Below are 21,087 nucleotides of genomic sequence, written 5' to 3'. Positions count from 1 at the left end.
TTCTACCTTTTGCAGATCTGTGCTGTGCTGTGAATCATGAAATGACACACCTTTACTTTGGATTTCATTTCACATGGAACACTACCTTAGACATGTTCAGATTCTGCTTAAGACCACACAAAAAAAGGTACTGCTGGTTTGTGGAGCATCAGCCAGTTTTTTCAGTGGATCCATCCCTTTTTATGTGCAATTACGGTTCTTTAATAGTGTCAAACACCTCTAATGAAGTTGAACTATGCACGCACTGACTTCTCTTGACCAATAATCCTGTCTTTTACAATAAATTACAATTACTCTGCACAATGACATTTGGACAAACCATTATTAAATTCATTATCTTCTCTGTCTGCTTGCTACTTGTGCTGACTGGACAACATTCATGTTTAGAATGTCAACGTAATAAACTATGACATTATTAACTAGGGAATGCAATGGTTGAAATAGCGTGTGAATGCTCAAGAGATGAAGCTCAACTCAAAATGGAAAATGTGACATTTTAGGAAGATGTGAATTTGGGGGAAGTGAAAAATAGAATGAGCAACATAATTTTTTCAATTAGTTGAGAAATGTGGAACAATTATGGCATTTTTGGGCCAGAATGTGAGTTCTAGGAAAACTGGAATAAATGTTTAGAAAAGGGTTATTTTATTGTTTGAATTAGTTGACAAACGGCAAGTAAAACAGAATTAGTGTTGATAAGAATTGGAAATTAGAAAGAAGCAAATGTGTATTCAGCAGCGGCAACAATATCATAACTTAGCACTTATCTCACAGTTGTGTGTAATAACGATGACATTTTGGGGCAATTCTTCTGACAAACATTCCATAAATACTCTTAACTTGGAAGCCATCAAATCTAGAAATACCATAAATGTACTTTAAGGGGGACCTATTTTACGAAATCAATTTTTCTTACCTATTGGTATTTGTTTTTGTGTAACTAGGATCTGCATACGTTCCGAAAAACTGAAATCAAACCATGGAGGCATGGTGGAGATATCTATAAAACAATCTTGCCTTCTTCCGTACTCCCTCCAAACGAGCCGATTGGAATTTGCCCAATTTGTAATGTTTTTTCCCATTGTTTTTTCCCCAACATATATGTCCATATATGGTAGAGCAGGGGTGCTCACACTTTTTCTGCAGGCGAGCTACTTTTCAATTGAACAAGTCGCGAGGATCTACCTCATTCATATATATATAATTTATATTTACTTATTTATGAAATATATGTTTTTGTTAACAAGTTAAAGGTGTTTAATGATAATGCAAGCATGTTTAACACATATAGTTAATATTGTTAATAAATTAAATGTGTTTAATGATAATACAAGAATGTTTAATACATATAGCTAATATTGTTAACAAGTTAAAGGTGTTTAAAGATAATGCAAGCATGTTTAACACATATAGTTAATATTGTTAACAAGTTAAAGATGTTTAAAGATAATACAAGCATGTTTAACACATATAGTTAATATTGTTAACAAGTTAAAGGTGTTTAAAGATAATACAAGCATGTTTAACACATATAGTTAATATTTTTAATAAATTAAAGATGTTTAATGATAATACAAGAATGTTTAATACATATAGTTAATATTGTTAACTAGTTAAAGGTGTTTAAAGATAATGCAAGCATGTTTAACACATATAGTTAATATTGTTAACAAGTTAAAGGTGTTTAAAGATAATACAAGCATGTTTAACACATATACCGTAGTTAATATGTTTAACAAGTTAAAGGTGTTTAAAGATAATGCAAGCATGTTTAACAAATATAGATTCCTTTCTTTCATGAAGACAAGAATATAAGTTGGTGTATTACCTGATTCTGATGACTTGCATTGATTGGAATCAGACAGTGGTGCTGATAACGTCCGCATTTTCAAATGGAGGAGAAAAAAAGTCCTGCTTTCTGTCCAATACCACATGAAAGTGGTTGGTTTTTGGCATCTTATTTGTCCAGCTTCCATACTCCTTTGTATACACTTTACAAGAAATACATTGACGGCAAACTCTGTAGCTTGCTTGCTTGTGCACGCCAGCTTTCTGAGACTCTTGTTTTGTTAGTGCAGGCAGGATGAAGCAGAGCTTTTATTGTGCAAATGTGCAGTCGGTCTTTGGAGTTTTGACGACAGGTACGGCGCCAGTCTGTTGAAATAAAGTGTTTCTCGCCTTCCTGTCTGTAATTTTTTCTTAATAATGAGCTGGCAGCAGCCAGCGTCATCTCAGAAGACCCTCGGGTGCCGTGAATGTCAATCAAGTGACGAAAGTGACGCCATAGTGAAGATTTATGAACGCTCATTTTTAGGACTATTTTTTTAATGCCTGGCTGGCGATCGACTGACACACCCTCCGTGATCGACCGGTAGCTCGCGATCGACGCAATGAGCACCCCTGTGGTAGAGGTTAACTGAAGATCTTTGCACGGGTCCAACATTAGAGACCAACATTGTAGTCAATAAGCTCCTTCTGCTTCTCTCTCCTCTTGTTGTGGGGCAGACTGGCTAGTACATGCACATGCATTCTCTATTGTTGCCATTTTTAATACAAAGTAGCATATACGGTAGTTCTAACTTACATCTGTCAGTAGACTCCATATGGAAGCGCAAACAACTAAAACATGGATGACGGGGACAAGAGGCACGTAAATAAGAATAAATAAATAACAGTTAGAAAGCAGCTTGAAGATGGTCTGTATAACACAATCTATGCACAATTTTGACCAAAGAACCACCATTACATGTTATGTAGGCCACAATGAAGTGTTTTAGGTGTAGAAACAAAATCATAATACGACCCCTTAAAACAAATATTGAGCGAAGAAGAGTTAAGATATATACTGTAACAGATGGTTTATCTATAAAGCAAATTTACACAGGCACCAGTATGCGTTATTATTTTGTGAAATCGTGTATGCTTGCATATCAAGTACAATTCACAGAAAATTGAGATAATCAAACATAAGCTGTAACTTGAGAAATGTTTGTTGCACAGCGCTGCCATCTATTGGTCACTCTTTTCAGATGGGGTCAAATACAACTAGTACCTTTCCTTCACTTTTCAGTTTCTGTATAGACATGGCAGCCTTTTCTGCTAGCAAATTTGTATTTTCCACTGTATACTAGGATAAACAATGTTGTAGACCATTAGGAATTGTATTAACATATGTTGGATAGTAGAGTATGTCAAAGGTTTCCAACCACTGTGCTGCGGCACACTAGTGTGCCGTGAGATACAGTCTGGTGTGCCGTTGGAGATTATGTATACTCACTTAATTGGGTTAAAAATATGTTTTGCAAACCAGTAATTATAATCCGCAATTGTGCCGTTGTTGAGTGTCTGTGCTGTCTAGAGATCGGTAGCGTAACCATGTAATACTCTTCCATATCAGTAAGTGGCAGCAGGTAGCTAATTGCTTTGTAGATGTTTGTTGTGATCACAATATGCAGACAACAGCGAAAAGCAGCGTGCAGGTAAAAAGGTATCTAACGCTTAAACCAAAAATAAACAAAAGGCGAGTGCCGCTAAGATAAGGCAGTGAAGCTTAGGGATGGTTATGCAAAATGAAACTAAAACTGAACTGGCTGCAAAGTAAGCAAAAACAGAATGCTGGACGACAGCAAATACTTACAGCGTGTGGAGCAGAGACAGCGTCCACAAAGTACATCCGTACATGACATGACAATCAACAATGTCCCCACAAAGAAGGATAACGTCCGCACAACTTAAATAGTCTTGATAGCGAAAACAAAGTAGGTGCGGGGAATAGCGTTCAAGGAAGACATGAAACTGCTACAGGAAAATACCAACAAAACAGGAAAAGCCACCAAAAAAAGGAGCGCAAGACAAGAACTAAAACACAACACAGGAAAACACCAAAAACTTCAAAATAAGTTACGGTGCGTGATGTGACAGGTTGTGACAGTACACCTACTTTGAGACAAGAGTTATAGTGATGCATGGTTGGTTATGGTTTGAATTCATATCCAACAATTGCGAGAACAACTTTTTATTGTCAATATCGGCTACTGAGTTTAATTTTTTTATGTTTTTTGCTGGTGGACTGCCTCGGGATTTTTTCAATGAAAAAAATGTGCCTTGGCTTAGAAAAGGTTGAAAAACACTGGAGTATGTTGTAAAATACATTTTTGAAAGTAAAGAAGGCAACTCACCACTTTTCTGACTCTGTCCTTACAGTCAATGTCCAACTTGTTCAGTTTGATCTGGGCAGCCTCCAGGGATCTCTTTAAATCCAGTGCTCTTTTCAACACCTGCTGCTCTGCACCACACTTGATGAACACCTGCCAATGCACACACACACCATCACCTATTATCCACTTCATTTCAAGATGGCAGATGACAAGTGTGAGTTTTTTCATCACACTGATGCCCCAATAAAACAACGATGCTAATTCCTTTGGGGCTACAAATGTCAAGAAAAAAAAGTAAGTCGTATTCTAGTTACATCATTAAATAAGGTTTGTGTTGCTACGTGTGCTTGTACTAACCTGAACCCAACGACGCACAGCAGGCAGATGTTTGCTTGTTAGGAGTCTTTGTAGATCCAACAGTGTTGAAAGTACCGCTTCATTATCCTCATTCTCTGCTACATGAAGACCTGTGTCCAATAAACATGCAGTAACAGATTATATTATTACCACTACTACAAATACTGTACTACTGTAGTGGAAGTATTTGGTACCCACATACACATACATATATATATATATATATATATATATATATATATACACAGTATACATACAGTATATATATATATATATATATATATATATATATATATATATATATATACACAGTATATATATACATACATACATACATACATACATACATATATATATTATCGATGCTAATTGGTTCCTGGCCTGACCGTGTTAAATTAATTTCTGTGCAACAGGAAATATTCATTAAAAATTGTATATTTTCCTAAGTATAGCATGAAAAACATTCCACGCACATGTTTTAACATTATAAGAGAACACAAGACAATAAATAACTCACATATTCACCTTTACACTTTTCTAAACTAATGTAGTAACGCTGCCTGAAGTTGAACCAATCAGAGCCCACGATACCGAACAGCACACTCTCATCTAATGGCCAATATATGTATCCACAAGATCTACTGTAATATTGATATTTGTAATTCATTTAGCTATTTCTATGCTTGAAAATGCTTAATTTAGGACAAAAAAATGTAGTAGAATATGCTTACATTAAAAAAAAAAATACAATTACAATAGTGTGAAGCCGCAAACTTTGACACGCAACATGGCAAGGGACCACTCTATAGTCATTAAGAATGTACAGTGTTACCTCACCTTTCGCCCCACTTAATGTATGAATCAATCTTCTTTGACAAAAGTCTGCTTCCATTATCATACAGCCAAACATTATTAGTTGAAGTTCAGTGGAATGTAGTGTCCAAAAAAAGGAATCCTTGTGTTGGTTTATAAGTCTCTGTAGTTTTTTATATTGGCTGCCAAAAATCCATCCACCATTGGACCAAAGAAAGTCATAAATGCCAGCACTTTGAAAAAGAAAGTGAGAAACACTATTGAATTAAAAAAAAGAACGTGGTGTTTGTGTGGCTCCCCCGTCCCTCATTCCTCTTTGTTCGTCATCTTCACCAACAAGTGTATAATAAAGTTACAATTGATGTTGAATGTTCATTTATTTTAATATATTTCATGTATCATTTATATGTATTTCACATTGTTTTCTGCTTTAACACTATCATTATTCTCTATAAAATGTGTTTTAATCTTCATATTTTTGGATTCATTGGATTTACTTTATTTTTTATTAAAACAATTCCTTCAGTTTTTGTACGATTTGATCTTGGTTGGACTTTTTGGAACAAATTAATAACACAAAGTTTCTATATCACTGTATGACCATTTGTTTTGACATTACACATTTTACGCTCACTATTACAATCTAAACATGTTGAAGTCTTACTATTATGAAAGTTTGGGGTATGTTCATGTGGACGAGCAATTGCAACACAGTCTGACCACAATACATAGTATGACCACACCAACACGTGCACGTGTTGGTGTGGTCATACTAAATATCAGCTTTACAGAAGTTTAAATAGGCAGAGTCAGCTAAAATACAGTCAAGGTTGAAATTGTTGGCACCGTTATGCCAAAGAAGTGCTGTGAATCATGAAATTACACACAAAAATAACATAAATAATGGAAACTGACAGAAGTGACAATAGAGACAACAAATAAATGCATGGAAATCAGATATTTCTTTCAAATTTTGGTTAAAAAGAACTCATGAAACTGTCCTGGACAAAAATGCTTGTCCCCGTAACCTAATACTTTTTCGCATTTTTAATTTAAATCACGGCTCATACTTCAGAATAGTCACGTTTTTCTTCCCTAGCCATTCTTGAGTGTATTGTTGGAGGACTTATGATCTGCGTGTGAGATCAAGCTTTCTGACACTGAGCAACACAGTGGGCTCCAGAATGCCTTCTTAGTCTTAAGGTTTCATTGTACCCAGCCCAGATGAAACACAACCTGTGGTGGATGCATCCTCAGAATATAACCTCCATGTCAAAATTAAGTGAGGTGTTCTTTTCTCTGTATGCTTCATTTTTGCATCTACATGAAATTAATGTGTTTCGTCAAAAAACTCCAGTCTATCAAAAGCTTTGTAGCTTGTCAAATTGTAGTTATTTTTTAAATGTGACTTTTGTTATTCTCAGGTAAACTGAACAGACAGTTGCGATTGATTGAATGCCCTGAATACAAAATAACTTGATGAATGAGAACATCCATAGACATTACATTCGTCAGTTTCCAGTTTTTAAATGAAACATTGTGGGTTGGAGCCAACAATCGTATCCCTTACTGCGTGTGCGCCTCAAAGCTGTTAACACAGAAATACCATGCAGTATTATGCAAATAAAAAATACCTACCAGGACTAATGTTTAAGTCCAGACAATACGAGCGGGAGATTAGACCAGAGTTTTGAATAAAGGTGTCTCCGTGAAGAGGTTCTTCTTCTGCTTCACATCTACCGTCTTCCTCATGGGCTATCACACTTTGTCCTTCTTCAATCCCCTCCATCTTGTCACTGCAGTTGACTTTTTCATTTTCACCTTCCTTCTTCTTCTTCTTCTTGACCTTTTTGTCTTTGCTACTCCTCTCCTTGTTCTCTTGCATGCTGTCTTTGGTGTTGTTGGTCTGCTTCGTGCTGCAACAGGGCTGCTCGTCGTCTGACAAACATGCTGTGGTTGTTTGCGTGAGCAAGCAGCTGTCACTGTTGTTACTTGCATGGCTGTCTGCAAAGTCAAACTGAGGGAAAAGCAGCGTAAGGCAGGAGTCCAACTCCGTCAATGCTACTTCAATCTCTGGGGAGGACTCTGTAAAATAAATAATACTGGGGTCAAAATCACTGTTGCAGCACCGGCTTCTATCTGTTCTGAAACTCATAATTAGCTTACATTTTTCCAACTATACATGTGATCATAAACACATTGAACTGCTCTGAATGGAAATTATTTTGTACAAAGTTCCTAAGGTGAAGATGACTCAGAGTAACAGGACTCAAAGAATCATCAAATACATGAAATATATGCACATGGCCTTCATAATGTGAATGTGAACTAAAATGTTTGTAGTTGTTTTAAAGAAATAAAGTATAGTTGGCATAAAAAGTAACACAAATATATAAAGAGTATATCGTTCCTGAATAATCTTTAACATTACATTTCAGAGTAAAGTCTCGTAAACAATGAATACTATTTTCCAGTGTTTAAAGTAGTTTAAATCAATATTTAAAATGTTATGCAATCGCATCAATGTGCAGCACTTTCTAAATATGTCTAGCTTGTGTGCTATTGTGTTCTTAGCAATTGTGCAGCTGCTCGCTCCTAGTAGCCTATAGCCTACCATGTTTACTAGGGCTGTGAATCTTTGGGCACCACACGATTCGATTCTTGGGGGTAACAATGCGATTCAGAATCGATTCTCAATTCAAAAGGATTCTCGATTCAAAATCTATACTTGTTTAATAACATTGGATGCCAGTTCTATGATTAACTACATTCCTCCATAAAATAGAAAAACAGCTCTGACCATTTCATGTATTACTTAAAGAAAACTGGTTTTGTTTAAAAAAAAAAGTTTCCCAAACATTTAATAAAGTCAAATACAAAAAAGGAAACAAGAAAAGTATCTAACATTTCTATTTTCTAAGATAAATATGTACAGCAAATGTGGGCATCTACATTAATAATATGATTTGCCCGAGTGGCTGGACGGAACAGATACATTTTTGATTTTTTTTAATCGATAAAGAATCGGTACAAATAGTAAATCATTTTTGACACCCGTAATGTTTACCTTTCCTAAATAATTTGACTAAAATACAAGAAAAAAACAACCATGTGTGCTTATTGGATTACATTTAGATGTTAACTGGCTGTCCAGCTTTGAACAGGTAAACAAGTTGCATGACTGTTTGTATCAATAATAATAATAATAATGGATTAGATTTATATCGCGCTTTTTCTATTGTTAGATACTCAAAGCGCTCACAGAGAAGTGGGAACCCATCATTCATTCACACCTGGTGGTGGTAAGCTACATTTGTAGCCACAGCTGCCCTGGGGTAGACTGACGGAAGCGAGGCTGCCAGTTTGCGCCTACGGCCCCTCCGACCACCACCTACCATTCATTCATCATTCATTTCACCGGTGTGAGCGGCACCGGGGGCAAAGGGTGAAGTGTCCTGCCCAAGGACACAACGGCAGCGATTTTTTGGATGGTAAGAGGCGGGGAGCGAACCTGCAACCCTCAGGTTTCTGGCACTGTTGCTCTACCCACTACGCCACGCCGTATCAAAGCTTATATCACAAATTTTACATGCAAGCCCATATAATCCGATATCATTTTTTGCTGATATATTGGATATCAGCAATTAAACAGGATTACACTGAACAGGTACCTAAATATCAACATCATAATGCAACTTTCACAAACTTACTTTGCCAATGTTATGTGATGGTTTGTAAGCAACATTATCAATTTGGTTGTTTGACTGGTTAGTATTGTGATGTTTAATCTTGCCTACATTACATATCTTATAAATGTTTGTCATGAAACAAGAGAGCAAAATACAGCTCTTTAGCATCAAGCGGACTACACACTAGAAGGTTGCAAAGGAGGGAGATACAAAAAGTTTCAATAATGAGACGACTATGCTGCTTAGTTATCATTTTTCTTTTTGATGTGCACTGCCGTGGTTACATTGTACAAACCTTCCATCTCATGTCCTTACTGTATAGAACATTTTGAATTGTTTACCAGACGGTAGAAGCTTTCAACTGTTTTGGAAAATAAGAGACCATTACTTTGTCACTGGCATACATAAAAAGTGTTGATTGTATATACCTTGCAATTCTTCAGTGGCTGCTTTCAGTCGTTGGTCGTGTATCTTCTCCATTTTCCTTTGTCTCTCTCGCTCTCTTTGCCGCTCTGCTACTGTCCTGGCCTCAGCATCCTGAAAGTCCACCTGAAACAAAGCACAAAAAAAGTCTAAAAAGGGACTGTGTGTCTATCCAGTGTTGTCAACTCTTCAGCACGAAAAGTAGCTATTGGCTGTACTAAAAGTCGCTAGATGATGTAATCGCTTAATTTATTGCAATGAACTCTGTAGGAGAGATACTAAAGTGAGTTTAAAAAAAATATAATTATTAATAAAACTGCAGATTACCTTTTTTCTTTTAATTCTTAGTTGTTTTTTAATCAACTTTGTTCTGCATTGATAAATGTTAGAGTATCAAATTTGATTAAAAGAATGGAGGGTTGTGATACTCTTTAACGAACCAAATCTAATGACTGGTTCATTAATATGAAGGATGGAATTGGGACGTTGCAGTGATTTTATATTAGCTTGACATGACAGTGAAGAAATATTTACATCTCGCTCTTTAAACCAAGGCGGAAACAGTGGCAGCTTTGCACATCCATCCATCCATCCATCCATTTTCTACCGCTTGTCCCTTTTTTTTGGGGTAGCGGGGGCTGCTGGAGCCTATCTCAGCTGCATTTGGGCGGAAGGCGGGATACACCCTGGACAAGACGCCACCTCATCACAGGGCCAGCACAGATAGACAGACAACATTCACACTCACATTCACACACTAGGGCCAATTTAGTGTTGCCAATGAACCTGTAAGCTGTGTGGCTGATGACTAACTATGCTTTGCTGTCTCCTACGTTTTTTTTTGTTTTTTTAAATAATGTCCTGCCCAGCTTCTCGGGCAAATCATATAGCAGATGTAGATGCCCATATCGGCTGTTCAGATTTACTTTACAAAAGAGAAGTGTAGGATACTTCTCTTGTTGCCTTACTTGTATTTTGACTTTATTAAATGTATTTATATTATCATTTGGTGCAGCCGGGCCGGAGCAGGAGGGGATAGAAAGAGAGAAAAAGGAAGACAGAGGGGGGAATTGTGGGGACAAGAGGGGGATTAGACAGAGAGACAAAAACAACAACAGCAAATACGACATGTACAAATATGATGGTAAAAGTAATAGCAAATAAGCAGTTAGCGAAAATAAAAATAAAAATACAGAAATGACAATGAGCATTATTACACTAAAAATGGAGCAATATGAATACCAATAGAAATAGTGCTATTGATAATAAACAATACCAATACTTTACCTTTATTATCAACAATACAATTGTTCAAATGCAACAATACAAATACGTAATGATAACTTGAGATACGAAAGAATGCAGAAAAATGGAGGGGAAGAAAGAGAAGCAACCTACATTAACCTTGTAGATTGTTATAGTAACAATAGGTTAAGCTTTGTCAGTGTGCCATGTGTTATAATAATAATAATAATGGATTAGATTTATATAGCGCTTTTCTAGACACTCAAAGCGCTTCACAGAGAAGTGAGAACCCATCATTCATTTTTACAACTCATTCATTCATCATTCATTCTCCAACAATACAATTGTTCAAATGCAACAATACAAATACGTAATGATAACTTGAGATACGAAAGAATGCAGAAAAATGGAGGGGAAGAAAGAGAAGCAACCTACATTAACCTTGTAGATTGTTATAGTAACAATAGGTTAAGCTTTGTCAGTGTGCCATGTGTTATACCCAGTTTACCCTAGGGCAACAACGTTAATATATGTTTGATGAAACGTGATTATGTGCATGAGTGTATGTGTGCATATGTACTTGTATATGTACAGTATGTGTATATGTGTGCTTGTACAGTGAATGTATATGTACAGTATGTGTATATGTGTGTACAGCGAATGTATATGTACAGTATGTGTATACAGTATGTGTGTTTAAACAGTGAATGTATATGTACAGTATGTGTATATGTGTGTTTGTACAGTGAATGTATATGTACAGTATATGAATGTGTGTGTTTGTACAGTGAATGTATATGTGTAGTATGTGTATGTGTGTGTTTGTACAGTGAGTGTATATGTACAGTATGTGTATATGTATGTTTTTACAGTGAATGTATATGTACAGTATGTGTATACAGTATGTTTGTATAATGAATGTGCGTGTGGATGTACGAACTTTGAGTGTGTAAATATGTACTGTATTTATTTGTATATGTATGTGGGAGCGTAGGTACCTATGTATGTCTGTATGTATGTGTGTGAGTATATGTGAATTTGCATGTACAATACATTTGACTCCCAGTGTGTGCGGGAGCCAGAGTACGGCCCCAGCCTCCCCGAGAGCCCATCCCACAAACAGTAGGTGTGGTGCCCAGGGAACCAGGGGCCACCGCCCCCACGCAGCCAAGCCGGACAGCGACAGGAACCCCAGAGCCTGGCCCACCGCGCCGCCCACAAGGGCCAGCAGCAGGCCGCAGACAGACGCACCCGGCAGAGGACAAGGCACGAGAAAAGCAGGGGGCAGCCACACCCCAAGCCAGCGAGAGACCACAGCCCACACGGACAGAAAGGCGGGACGCCCCGCCCGAGGGGCCCGGAGACCCCCCGCAACCGGACGGGAAGACCGCCCCCGCCCCACCGGCAACAGGCCCCCCATGACCAGACCCAGCAGGCCCCAACCAAGACGGGCACCCGGAAGGGATGGACGGTGGGACCCAGGAGCTCCAGACACGCAGTCCGGATGCAGTAGCCTGAGGCGCCGACCCCCACCCGACAGGCAGGCCCAGAACGTACCCCCAGAAATATACATACCGGTACATATATATACATACACATAAACATACACATGTACACATACACACACATACACATATATATACATACATACATACATACATACATACACACACACACATACATATACACAGTTTGTCAGCCCCGACAACCACCACGCTCGCGCGCTGCCACCAGTCACAACATCAGCCACCCCCCTGCACCAGACCCAGCAGCCACGGGCGCCCACACCACAAACAAACGGCAGCAGAAACAGCAGCCACAACACCCCCAGACAGCCAGCACCACCCAATCAAATCAAAGCGATCAAAAAAAAACTGCGACTGGCAACCACACGCCAACAGGATCACAAAGACCAGCCAGCGCCAGCAAGCCCAAACGCCAACACGCAAACAAGAGACACCAACACCCCCCCCCCCACCAAAAGACCCCACCACCCCAATCCAAACCCGCACAAACACACCACCGCCCAAACAACCGAGACACAGTATCCAGACCAGACACGGGCGCCGCGCCGCCACCACATCAAGTCGCCAACAGAGACCCCACAGCGCAAGGTCGGGCCACACGGGCACGGATCCCACCCAACAGGAAGCGAGACCCGCGCGACGCCACACACAAATAAATAATAAGATTAAACAAAAATAATAATAATTTAAAAATAATAATAATAAAATTAAATACAAATTAAATTAAATTAAAAACAACAATTACAAATAATTAAATAAAATAAAGTAAGTAAATAATAAAAATTATTTTTAAAAAAATATATATATATATATATATACATATATATATATATATATATATATATATATATATATATATATATATATATATATATATATATATATATATATATATCGGCAAGTATGCAGCTGAGCCGCATCAGAGTGGTCAAAGAGCCGCATGCGGCTCCGGAGCCGCGGGTTGCCGACCCCTGGTATATACCAAGGGTGTCCAACCGACAGCCCGACGTTTTGCGCATTGTATCTGTGTTTGATGTTTCTATTTTTTTGCAAAACGTCAATTAGGTTGTCAGGGAAGTAGCTTGCTTTAATCAATGCTTTGGCAAACTGAAATGTGTCAGTGATTTCCTTCAAAACTTTGTCTTTATCGCAGGTTGTACTGTATTTTTACATGATCCTCAGGCTCACTCACCTTTTTAAATTGTTTGAGAAAGTGGTAGCCCAGTTCCAACTTCTTATATGCTGAGCCATAAGAGGATTGCCAGGACTGGATGGTCTGCACAGCAAGGGACCTTAGTTTTCTGGCTACTGGTTGAGGAGCAGGAAGGGGGCGCTCAAAGTTGGTCTCCACTGTCAACTCCAACAACTCCTGCCAGAGAGAAAGCAAAACTTATGAAGGCCAAATTAAGATTTAGATATTATCTTGCTTATCACCATCTGCATCATACATATGTACTTTTACAAACACAAAAAGAAATAGTGACCTGTGTGGGATTAAAACCATAAAGTACAGGTGTACACCGGTCCACAGTATTGTGCATAAATAAAATCAGGGATGATTTAAAAACACAGAAAGCTCATAATATGGCACTTGTACATCATGTAGTACAACATAAAAAACATATACAGACGTATGAAAAGTTGGCAATGTATGATAGGACATTTTAAGAAACTGTTGATGTTACTTAAATGATTTATTATCTCTGAAACATACTGTATATATATATATATATATATATATATATATATATATATATATATATATATATATGTGTAGAACTCAAGTTGAGAAAGTGTTGTGTTGGTGTATAAAAGCAAACACACAAAGGCTCTATATTTCGATATACTTTCTATAATTTTTGTCTGTCTATAAGGCCATGAATGTTTCCTGACTGGATGAGTGCAAGAAAGACAAGGAAACGGGAGGTGTATGTGTGCAATGAAAGACTCGTTAGCTTCTAAAATGTGTGACCCCCGCAGTAGGCTAACCATCAACACGTCGCAAAAATAGAACAATTTCGGGAGAAAAAAATTTAATTCCGCAAAGAAAGATGCCTTTGCCTGTTAGAGTAAACATTCATTAGCTGTGTTATGTTTTGTGCCTTCACACACACTATTTTTCTTAAGTGGAAGAGGAGACCAAATTACTCTTTTGTTTTAAAAGGATGCCAACCCCTGTTCCCTTCAATATCAATCTATATCGTATCTGAATAACACACATCATATCGTATACAGTATCATATAGTACACTGCTTGACATAATAATTGCATTTGTGCAGTGTTGTCCAAACCTTTTCTAGCGAGGGCCATATATTGAAATAATAAAGCATGAGGGGCCATTTGATACATTTTGTACATTAAAAGATGCTAAAATAATACATGTAGTTAAATCAATACATGCTAGAGTATCTAAAAACATCTTCGCTTTGTGTTATAAGTTAAAAAAAAAAAAGCTAATTAGTGTAAAATGTATTCCAACCCTGTTGCCATATTTATTATTACTGGTACTATTCTTTACTAATATTGTTATTATTACGCCAATTACAATTTTTTTGAAGGCTTACTATATTTAGCAATGTGTAAACATTCTCATCATGACAGGACGAATGGAAATCATCAAAGACTATGTACAGTAAGACCCATGGGTCGTCGGCCATTTTGGTTATCAAGTCCCATTTTGGGGGGATTTGAGCCGGTTCCCTTTTTTGGTGTAATGTTCTAATCCGGGATATGTTTATTTTGTCTGTAGAATGTGCCAATACAAGACAAACTTTGGACACCCCATAATTTGTGTTTTTGAAATGAAAAAGATAAATATTTGCAGTACCTGGAAGTTGTCCACTAGAAGAGTTCTGAAGTGATGGGACCTGGTGAAGAGCTCACTGGCCAGCTGAAAGGCTGACAGGCGGATCTCAGCGTGGTCTTGGTTGAGTTGGGACATGATTGTATGGTACACGTGATCAATGCAGTCATTTGACTCCCTAACAAAAAAATAAATAAAAGCAATAGTTCATTGAAACGAGGACTTAATAGAAAGTATAGTTAAGAGAACAACCTCCAATGGATTCAAGTAATGACAAATAGCAAAGGAATTTTAAAAAAGCAGGAAATCACATTATTGTATTATCAATCTCACTTGTTTTAGCTTCCCTTGTGATTATGCTGTAGTATTGTAACATCAAGCAGGACTGTGACGCAGTGGTTAACGCTCGTGCCTCACAGCTAGAACGTCCCAAGTTTGATTCCAGGGCTCTGGGTCTTTCTGTGTGGAGTTGCCATGTTTTCCCTGTGACTGCCTGGGTTATTTCCAGGTACTTTGGCCTTCTCCCACCTTCAAAGAATTGCACTTGGAAATAGGCTGATTGGCCTACACTGAAATGGCGCTAATGTGTAAATGTGAATCCTTGACTGTTTATCTGTGTAGGCCCTGAGATGAGGTAGCCACTTGTCCAGGGTGTACTATGCCTTCCACCTGAATGCAGCTGGGATAGGATCCAGCCCCCTCGCGACCGCGAAAGGCACAAATGGTAGAAATAGTATATTTTGGTTAGAAACCGCCATTCACCACGAATAAACTACAAGCCCTAACTGAGCTCCAGGAGTCAGTATTTTGAGCACAATAGCTTGTATGAATATGAAGATCCATACATCAGAAAGTTAAAAAATATAATATCAAATGCACAGTTAGCTATTTTCAACCGAAGGTGTAATTTGCATTACACAGTACATTCTCACAACCAGCTGACTAATTAATTGATCACCACATAAACTGAACCAAAAAACTACACCAAATGTCTCTAAATTATTGTTTAAATCTTGCTAGTGCCTTCTCCGTGGAAACCGATCCAGGGCCACCTGATAACCTCTCCACGCAGGAGAGAGGGGCAGAGCAGAAAAGACAAGCGGCAGGTCAATTGGTCTGAAAAAGGGGTCTATATAAAGGCTAGAGTATAAATGAGTCCCTGACATCTGCGGTCCCTCCCAAGGTTTGTCATTAGGTTGAGTTTTTTCTTGCCTGGATGTGGGTTCAGATCCGAGGATGTCGTTGTGGTTTGTGAAGCCCTTTGAGGCACTCGTGATTAAGGGCTATATAATAAAAATGTTGATTGATTGATTGACATTGAAGATGTAGCCAACAAATGATTTGCAATTCTAGCTGGAAAAGATTAATTATGTCTTCTTATTTTTTTTATTCTTTTTTTTTTTCATTCAGACAAGATTTAGGTATAGTAGATGTCACTGTTTTGCCTTTGCAATCATGCTGTTACATGAATTACGTATTGAACTGTGGAATTAACTGCAATGTTATTGAAAGCATTGACAATTCCAGTGATGAAGATGTTGTTTACTATAGTGACTAGACTTTGGTACAAATCTGAGAGGGGGGGTTGTTTACAAAGTAGGGTGAGTCAGTGTTTGTTTGTTTGTGGTGTTTTTGCTTGATTGCAAACTATGTGGAGGATGTTGTCTAGGAAGTAAACAATGTGTACATACTCTGTTATGTTCAATGTTTTATTATTCATAGTTCATGTTATAAACCACAAATATGTTATTCTTATATAGCTACATGTCTTATTCATTAAAAACCTGAACAATTTAACTATTTTAATTAGCTGGTCTGTCATAATAGCCATTATAACACTTTTAGCGAGCACTAATGCAATAAACCCACTCTTAATCTTTCAACACAACAGATTGCATGACACTTTTACAGCTACAAGTAATCAAGTCATTCCAGTACTGTTACAATCACAGGTGGTAAATCATTTAAATGTTATTATTATTTTATCAGAATCCGAATCAGCTTTATTGGCCAAGTATGTTTAACACACAATGTTATTATTAGTGCTGTCAAGGTATATTTTTTTAAATCACATTTAATCACAGGCTATTCATTGCTTGCTTAATTTAAATGAACTTAAAAAGGCCTCAAACACAAATGCAAATGTATTGTCAGAATGTAATACAGGATTTTTTAAAAAATGTTTTAGGCTACTTGAATGCACTAGATTTATTTGCTCAAAACATAGTAACAGTTTCATTTAATGTCCAGTCGGGGTGTAATTAGAAGGTAACATTGCATGCAAACACACCGGTAAGAACCTTTTCACTCAACTTTGCACTGACATATGCATTGACCTGATCACTGACCATATAAGAACCTGTATCGTCTTTCAAGTAACCATCCCTGGTTAAGGTAAAGGAGCATACACAGTCAAAATAAATTGCATGATTAATCTGTGTATATCCATGATTAATAAAAAAATATATTTTATAATTATTCACATTAGTTAACTTATTATTTGTGCAGCCCTGGTTACTATGGATCATATTGAAACTAGATATTTCTGATATATTGTGTACAAAGACAAAGTTTTTTTTTTATGTTTGAAATGAAATCAGACTCAACTTCTCATGATTTAGTAAGACTTGTTATTATTAAGTAAACATTACTACACTTTTTAAATGAGAGAGGATATTTAGGTGTCTTGATTACATGATCTTCTGGCTGTAACCTACTTGCATATTTTCTTGACTTCCTTCATCTTGTGCTTGTTGACATCCGTCTGACCAGAGGTGGTAATTTCTTCCACCAGCTCAGACAGCCTGTCCCTCTGAGACAACTCCATGGCTTTGTGGGACACCTGCACAATCACACACTTGTGCTTTTATCATGTAAAGCAAACTCAATGAAGCATTTATAAAATATGAAATCACCTTGTAAATAAATTGTTCGTAAACAATGAAAACAGCTTTTAATCAAATAATTTACAAACATTAAAATCAGCTTGGACATTGCGCGTGGCGTCCCACAGGTCCAAAACGGTTGAGTTTTTGTATCAAACAATGTCTCCAAAGTATTTAAATTACATTTGCAGACAAAACTTATAGTTTTGTACTTGTGAGAATGTATGGGAGCCAATAAGGAGAATAATGGTCAATATGTTTCAATTTAAAAAGAAGTGGTTGGATGCTAACAAATGATGAATGAATGTAAAACAAATAAAATAAAGTTATTTGTAATTGCAAAATTAATAGTCCAGCACAATTACAGATAGATGGTGTTCACATTGATGGTAGTTCATAAAATAAGTCTCTCGGAGTATTAATACACGATTAGATGCGTGGAGTTTGCATGTTCTTCCTGTGACTGCGTGGGTTCCCTCCGGGTACTCCGGCTTCCTCCCGCCCGAATGCAGCTGAGATAGGCTCTTCCTTATGTCCCCCCGCGACCCCGAAAGGGACAAGCGGTAGAAAATGGATGGATGGAAGATCTCACATTAATTGCACATAAAAAATGTACTACATAAACTATGACAAAGTCTTCAATACTGAATCAAGTAAAAGTGTAATTGAATATTGACAGTTGACATATTAATTTATTTCTAATGTTAACACATTTAATTTCTCTTAATGGCTGTACTACTGTAGTACAGTGACTTCACTTATATTTGCATTTAAATTGTATCTTTATTATAATGACAACAGGGAGCACTTGAAGTTTATCATTATTGGAATAGTATAAAGATCCGTACATGTGAGCACTGATATGATAGTAATAAATCATATTGTGGTATTGCACCACTGTGTTTTACACATTTTTAAACAAGTACAGTGGTACCTCTGTTTTCATATGTCACACTTTTTAACTAACATTTTGGCAAACGCATTTCTCAGGTTCACAAATGGTTATCGCACGTCCACACATTGTGTACAATAAACTAGTCTGACCGCGCTTATCCTTGCGTGAAATGGAGTGTCCAAACAAATAATCCATGCGTTGGTGATTCAGTCTGTGTACTTTTTTTTATTGAGCAAGACTGCAAAAAAATCCAAAGAAAGTTATGAGTGCCAGCACTTTGATAAAGAAGGGGAGAAACATTTTTGAATTCAATGGTCGTAAAGTACAAAGCCTTTCTTCTCATTGCCGTCTTTACCAACAAGAGTCTTCAATAAATGTAAAACTGAAATGCTCATTCATCCATTTCCTTATCTTTAATCATATGTATTCCACATTCACATCAACAAAACTGAAGTACCACTGTATGTTTTGCTCTGTTTAGTTAGGAGTATTTGGTTAAAAAACAAAGATTCCATAGAGTGTGGTTGGACTACCTCCACAGTTACATTACAGAAACTTTCATAATAGAATTCAATAAAAAAAAAACACTCCAACATAACCAAACAAAATAAAGACATTTAATGATCGCTCCTACACATGCGTTAGACATGTCATTCTGTCATGTAAATAAAACAAGAAAATATAATGTATATATAGCATGTTCTATATGAAATATATGAATAAATGACTTATGTTTCCACCTGGTACTTTATACAACATTGTACATGTACAGTATGATTGTTTTTGTCTGCCAAGACATTAATGTTGTATGTTCATGGTACGATATGTTTGTATTATATTATGTATTCAAAGTTATATTATATACAATTTTTGTAATATTTAACGTGTATCATATAATACGTTTAAAGTTGTATTTTATTGTGTATTCAATGTATAAACAGTTTAACGTTGTGTTATTTTTGCATTAAACGTTGTATTGTATGTATTTGATTTTCTTTATTAATTTCACTCTTGGTACGTAAGGTGACGTGAGATGGAATATATGTGTGTACAGCTCTGGTAATGGGTACATTTGCACCCACCTGCACAAATGTACTTCAAAATGTAACAATCAAAATAAATATGACTTTTTTTTTTTGTTTACTAGGGCATGCATATTTTATATGCATTAGTTTGACCATTTAAAATCAACGATAATAAAAAGGAGATGCTTGGAAATAGCATAAAAATGCCCCAAAAACTTGGAAAAACGCGATTCATAGCGTTACATTTTGGTGTAACCATCATGAGCGTTCTGTTCAGGTATATTACTTTTATATTTTGATAAATATTTATGTATTACTAAATTTAAATAGGTATTGATCAATCTTTAAGCTGTGTGTATTTAAATTCAGTTTGGTTTTGACATCTTATTTAGAATTGTAGTTGAAACTTTTACAAACTAGATTTTATTTAATGATCTTATTTTGAATATTTATTCCCTTTTTTACATTTAGTATATTTAAATATTCATTTATAAACATTGAATACATTTCAAATATCAATAAAATGCAATTGCCTTCATCTTATAGGGTAATGTTTAGATACAACAAGTCATGAGCGTAACACTAAGCTTCATCACTTTGACTTGTAATATCTCTAATTCTGGTGGTGTTTTATGCTTTTTTCTTTTTGGAACATGTATTATACATATAACACAATAAAGTCCCATATAAAATTATGTTTCTAGCAATACTTTAATGTTGCCTTTGAAGGTAACACTCCAATGTCCATTAGTGGAGCTGTACACATGTAATAAATGAGTGTGCACAGTACAGGTAAGATTTTTGTTTTTACATTGCAGCAGCGTAAACAAAGACGTCATCTTACCTGCTCGCACTGGCAGCGTGTTAGGACATTGAACTCGCAGGAGTTAAACAACTTGTATTGTAGATACAATTGCTTATTTCACTGTAGAAAACCAGATTAATCCTTTAAATTTGGTCCTTGTTATTCTCCTGCCACTTCTTGTTTTTCCGCACCGGAACACACTATCAGTGCACGCATGCGTAAGACATGTCACTTCCTTTTTCGCCATTTTTTCGACGGCGCTTCTGTTACGTCATGTGCGAGTCAAATTGTCAATTTTTTAATAAATGTTTTTGAAACGAAGCACTTCACTTGAAATCTATATCTGCAGGCTAACAAAAAGTACACTTTACAACTGGAAGTATTGTGAGTTGATATATTCGATATAAATAAAGTATAGTAAAAAAAAAAAAGATCGATTTTTTTCAGCTGACTATTGTTTCAGT

The 21,087-nt window shown here is 36.7% G+C and overlaps 1 protein-coding gene across 2 annotated transcripts in view; it reads right to left on the bottom strand.

Moving 5' to 3' along the window:
- Positions 1-20,804, bottom strand: part of uvssa (UV-stimulated scaffold protein A) — a 38,362-nt gene extending 17,558 nt beyond the window's left edge. For both annotated transcript variants that reach the window (XM_062045348.1, XM_062045349.1), the window contains exons 1-8: positions 20,663-20,804; positions 17,731-17,855; positions 15,038-15,191; positions 13,403-13,579; positions 9,445-9,565; positions 6,966-7,412; positions 4,515-4,624; positions 4,179-4,307 (exon numbers count right to left, since the gene is read on the bottom strand). In XM_062045348.1, coding sequence (XP_061901332.1) covers positions 4,179-4,307; positions 4,515-4,624; positions 6,966-7,412; positions 9,445-9,565; positions 13,403-13,579; positions 15,038-15,191; positions 17,731-17,840 — 1,248 coding nt within the window. In that variant the 5' untranslated portion in view covers positions 17,841-17,855; positions 20,663-20,804. The remainder of the gene's footprint in view (positions 1-4,178; positions 4,308-4,514; positions 4,625-6,965; positions 7,413-9,444; positions 9,566-13,402; positions 13,580-15,037; positions 15,192-17,730; positions 17,856-20,662) is intronic.
- Positions 20,805-21,087: the final 283 nt, after the last annotated feature.

The sequence above is a fragment of the Entelurus aequoreus genome, linkage group LG04 (assembly GCF_033978785.1).
Source record: "Entelurus aequoreus isolate RoL-2023_Sb linkage group LG04, RoL_Eaeq_v1.1, whole genome shotgun sequence".
NCBI lineage: Eukaryota > Metazoa > Chordata > Actinopteri > Syngnathiformes > Syngnathidae > Entelurus > Entelurus aequoreus.
The sequence above is the reverse complement of the archived record's forward strand: the minus strand, read 5'-3'. Positions and strand labels throughout refer to the sequence as shown.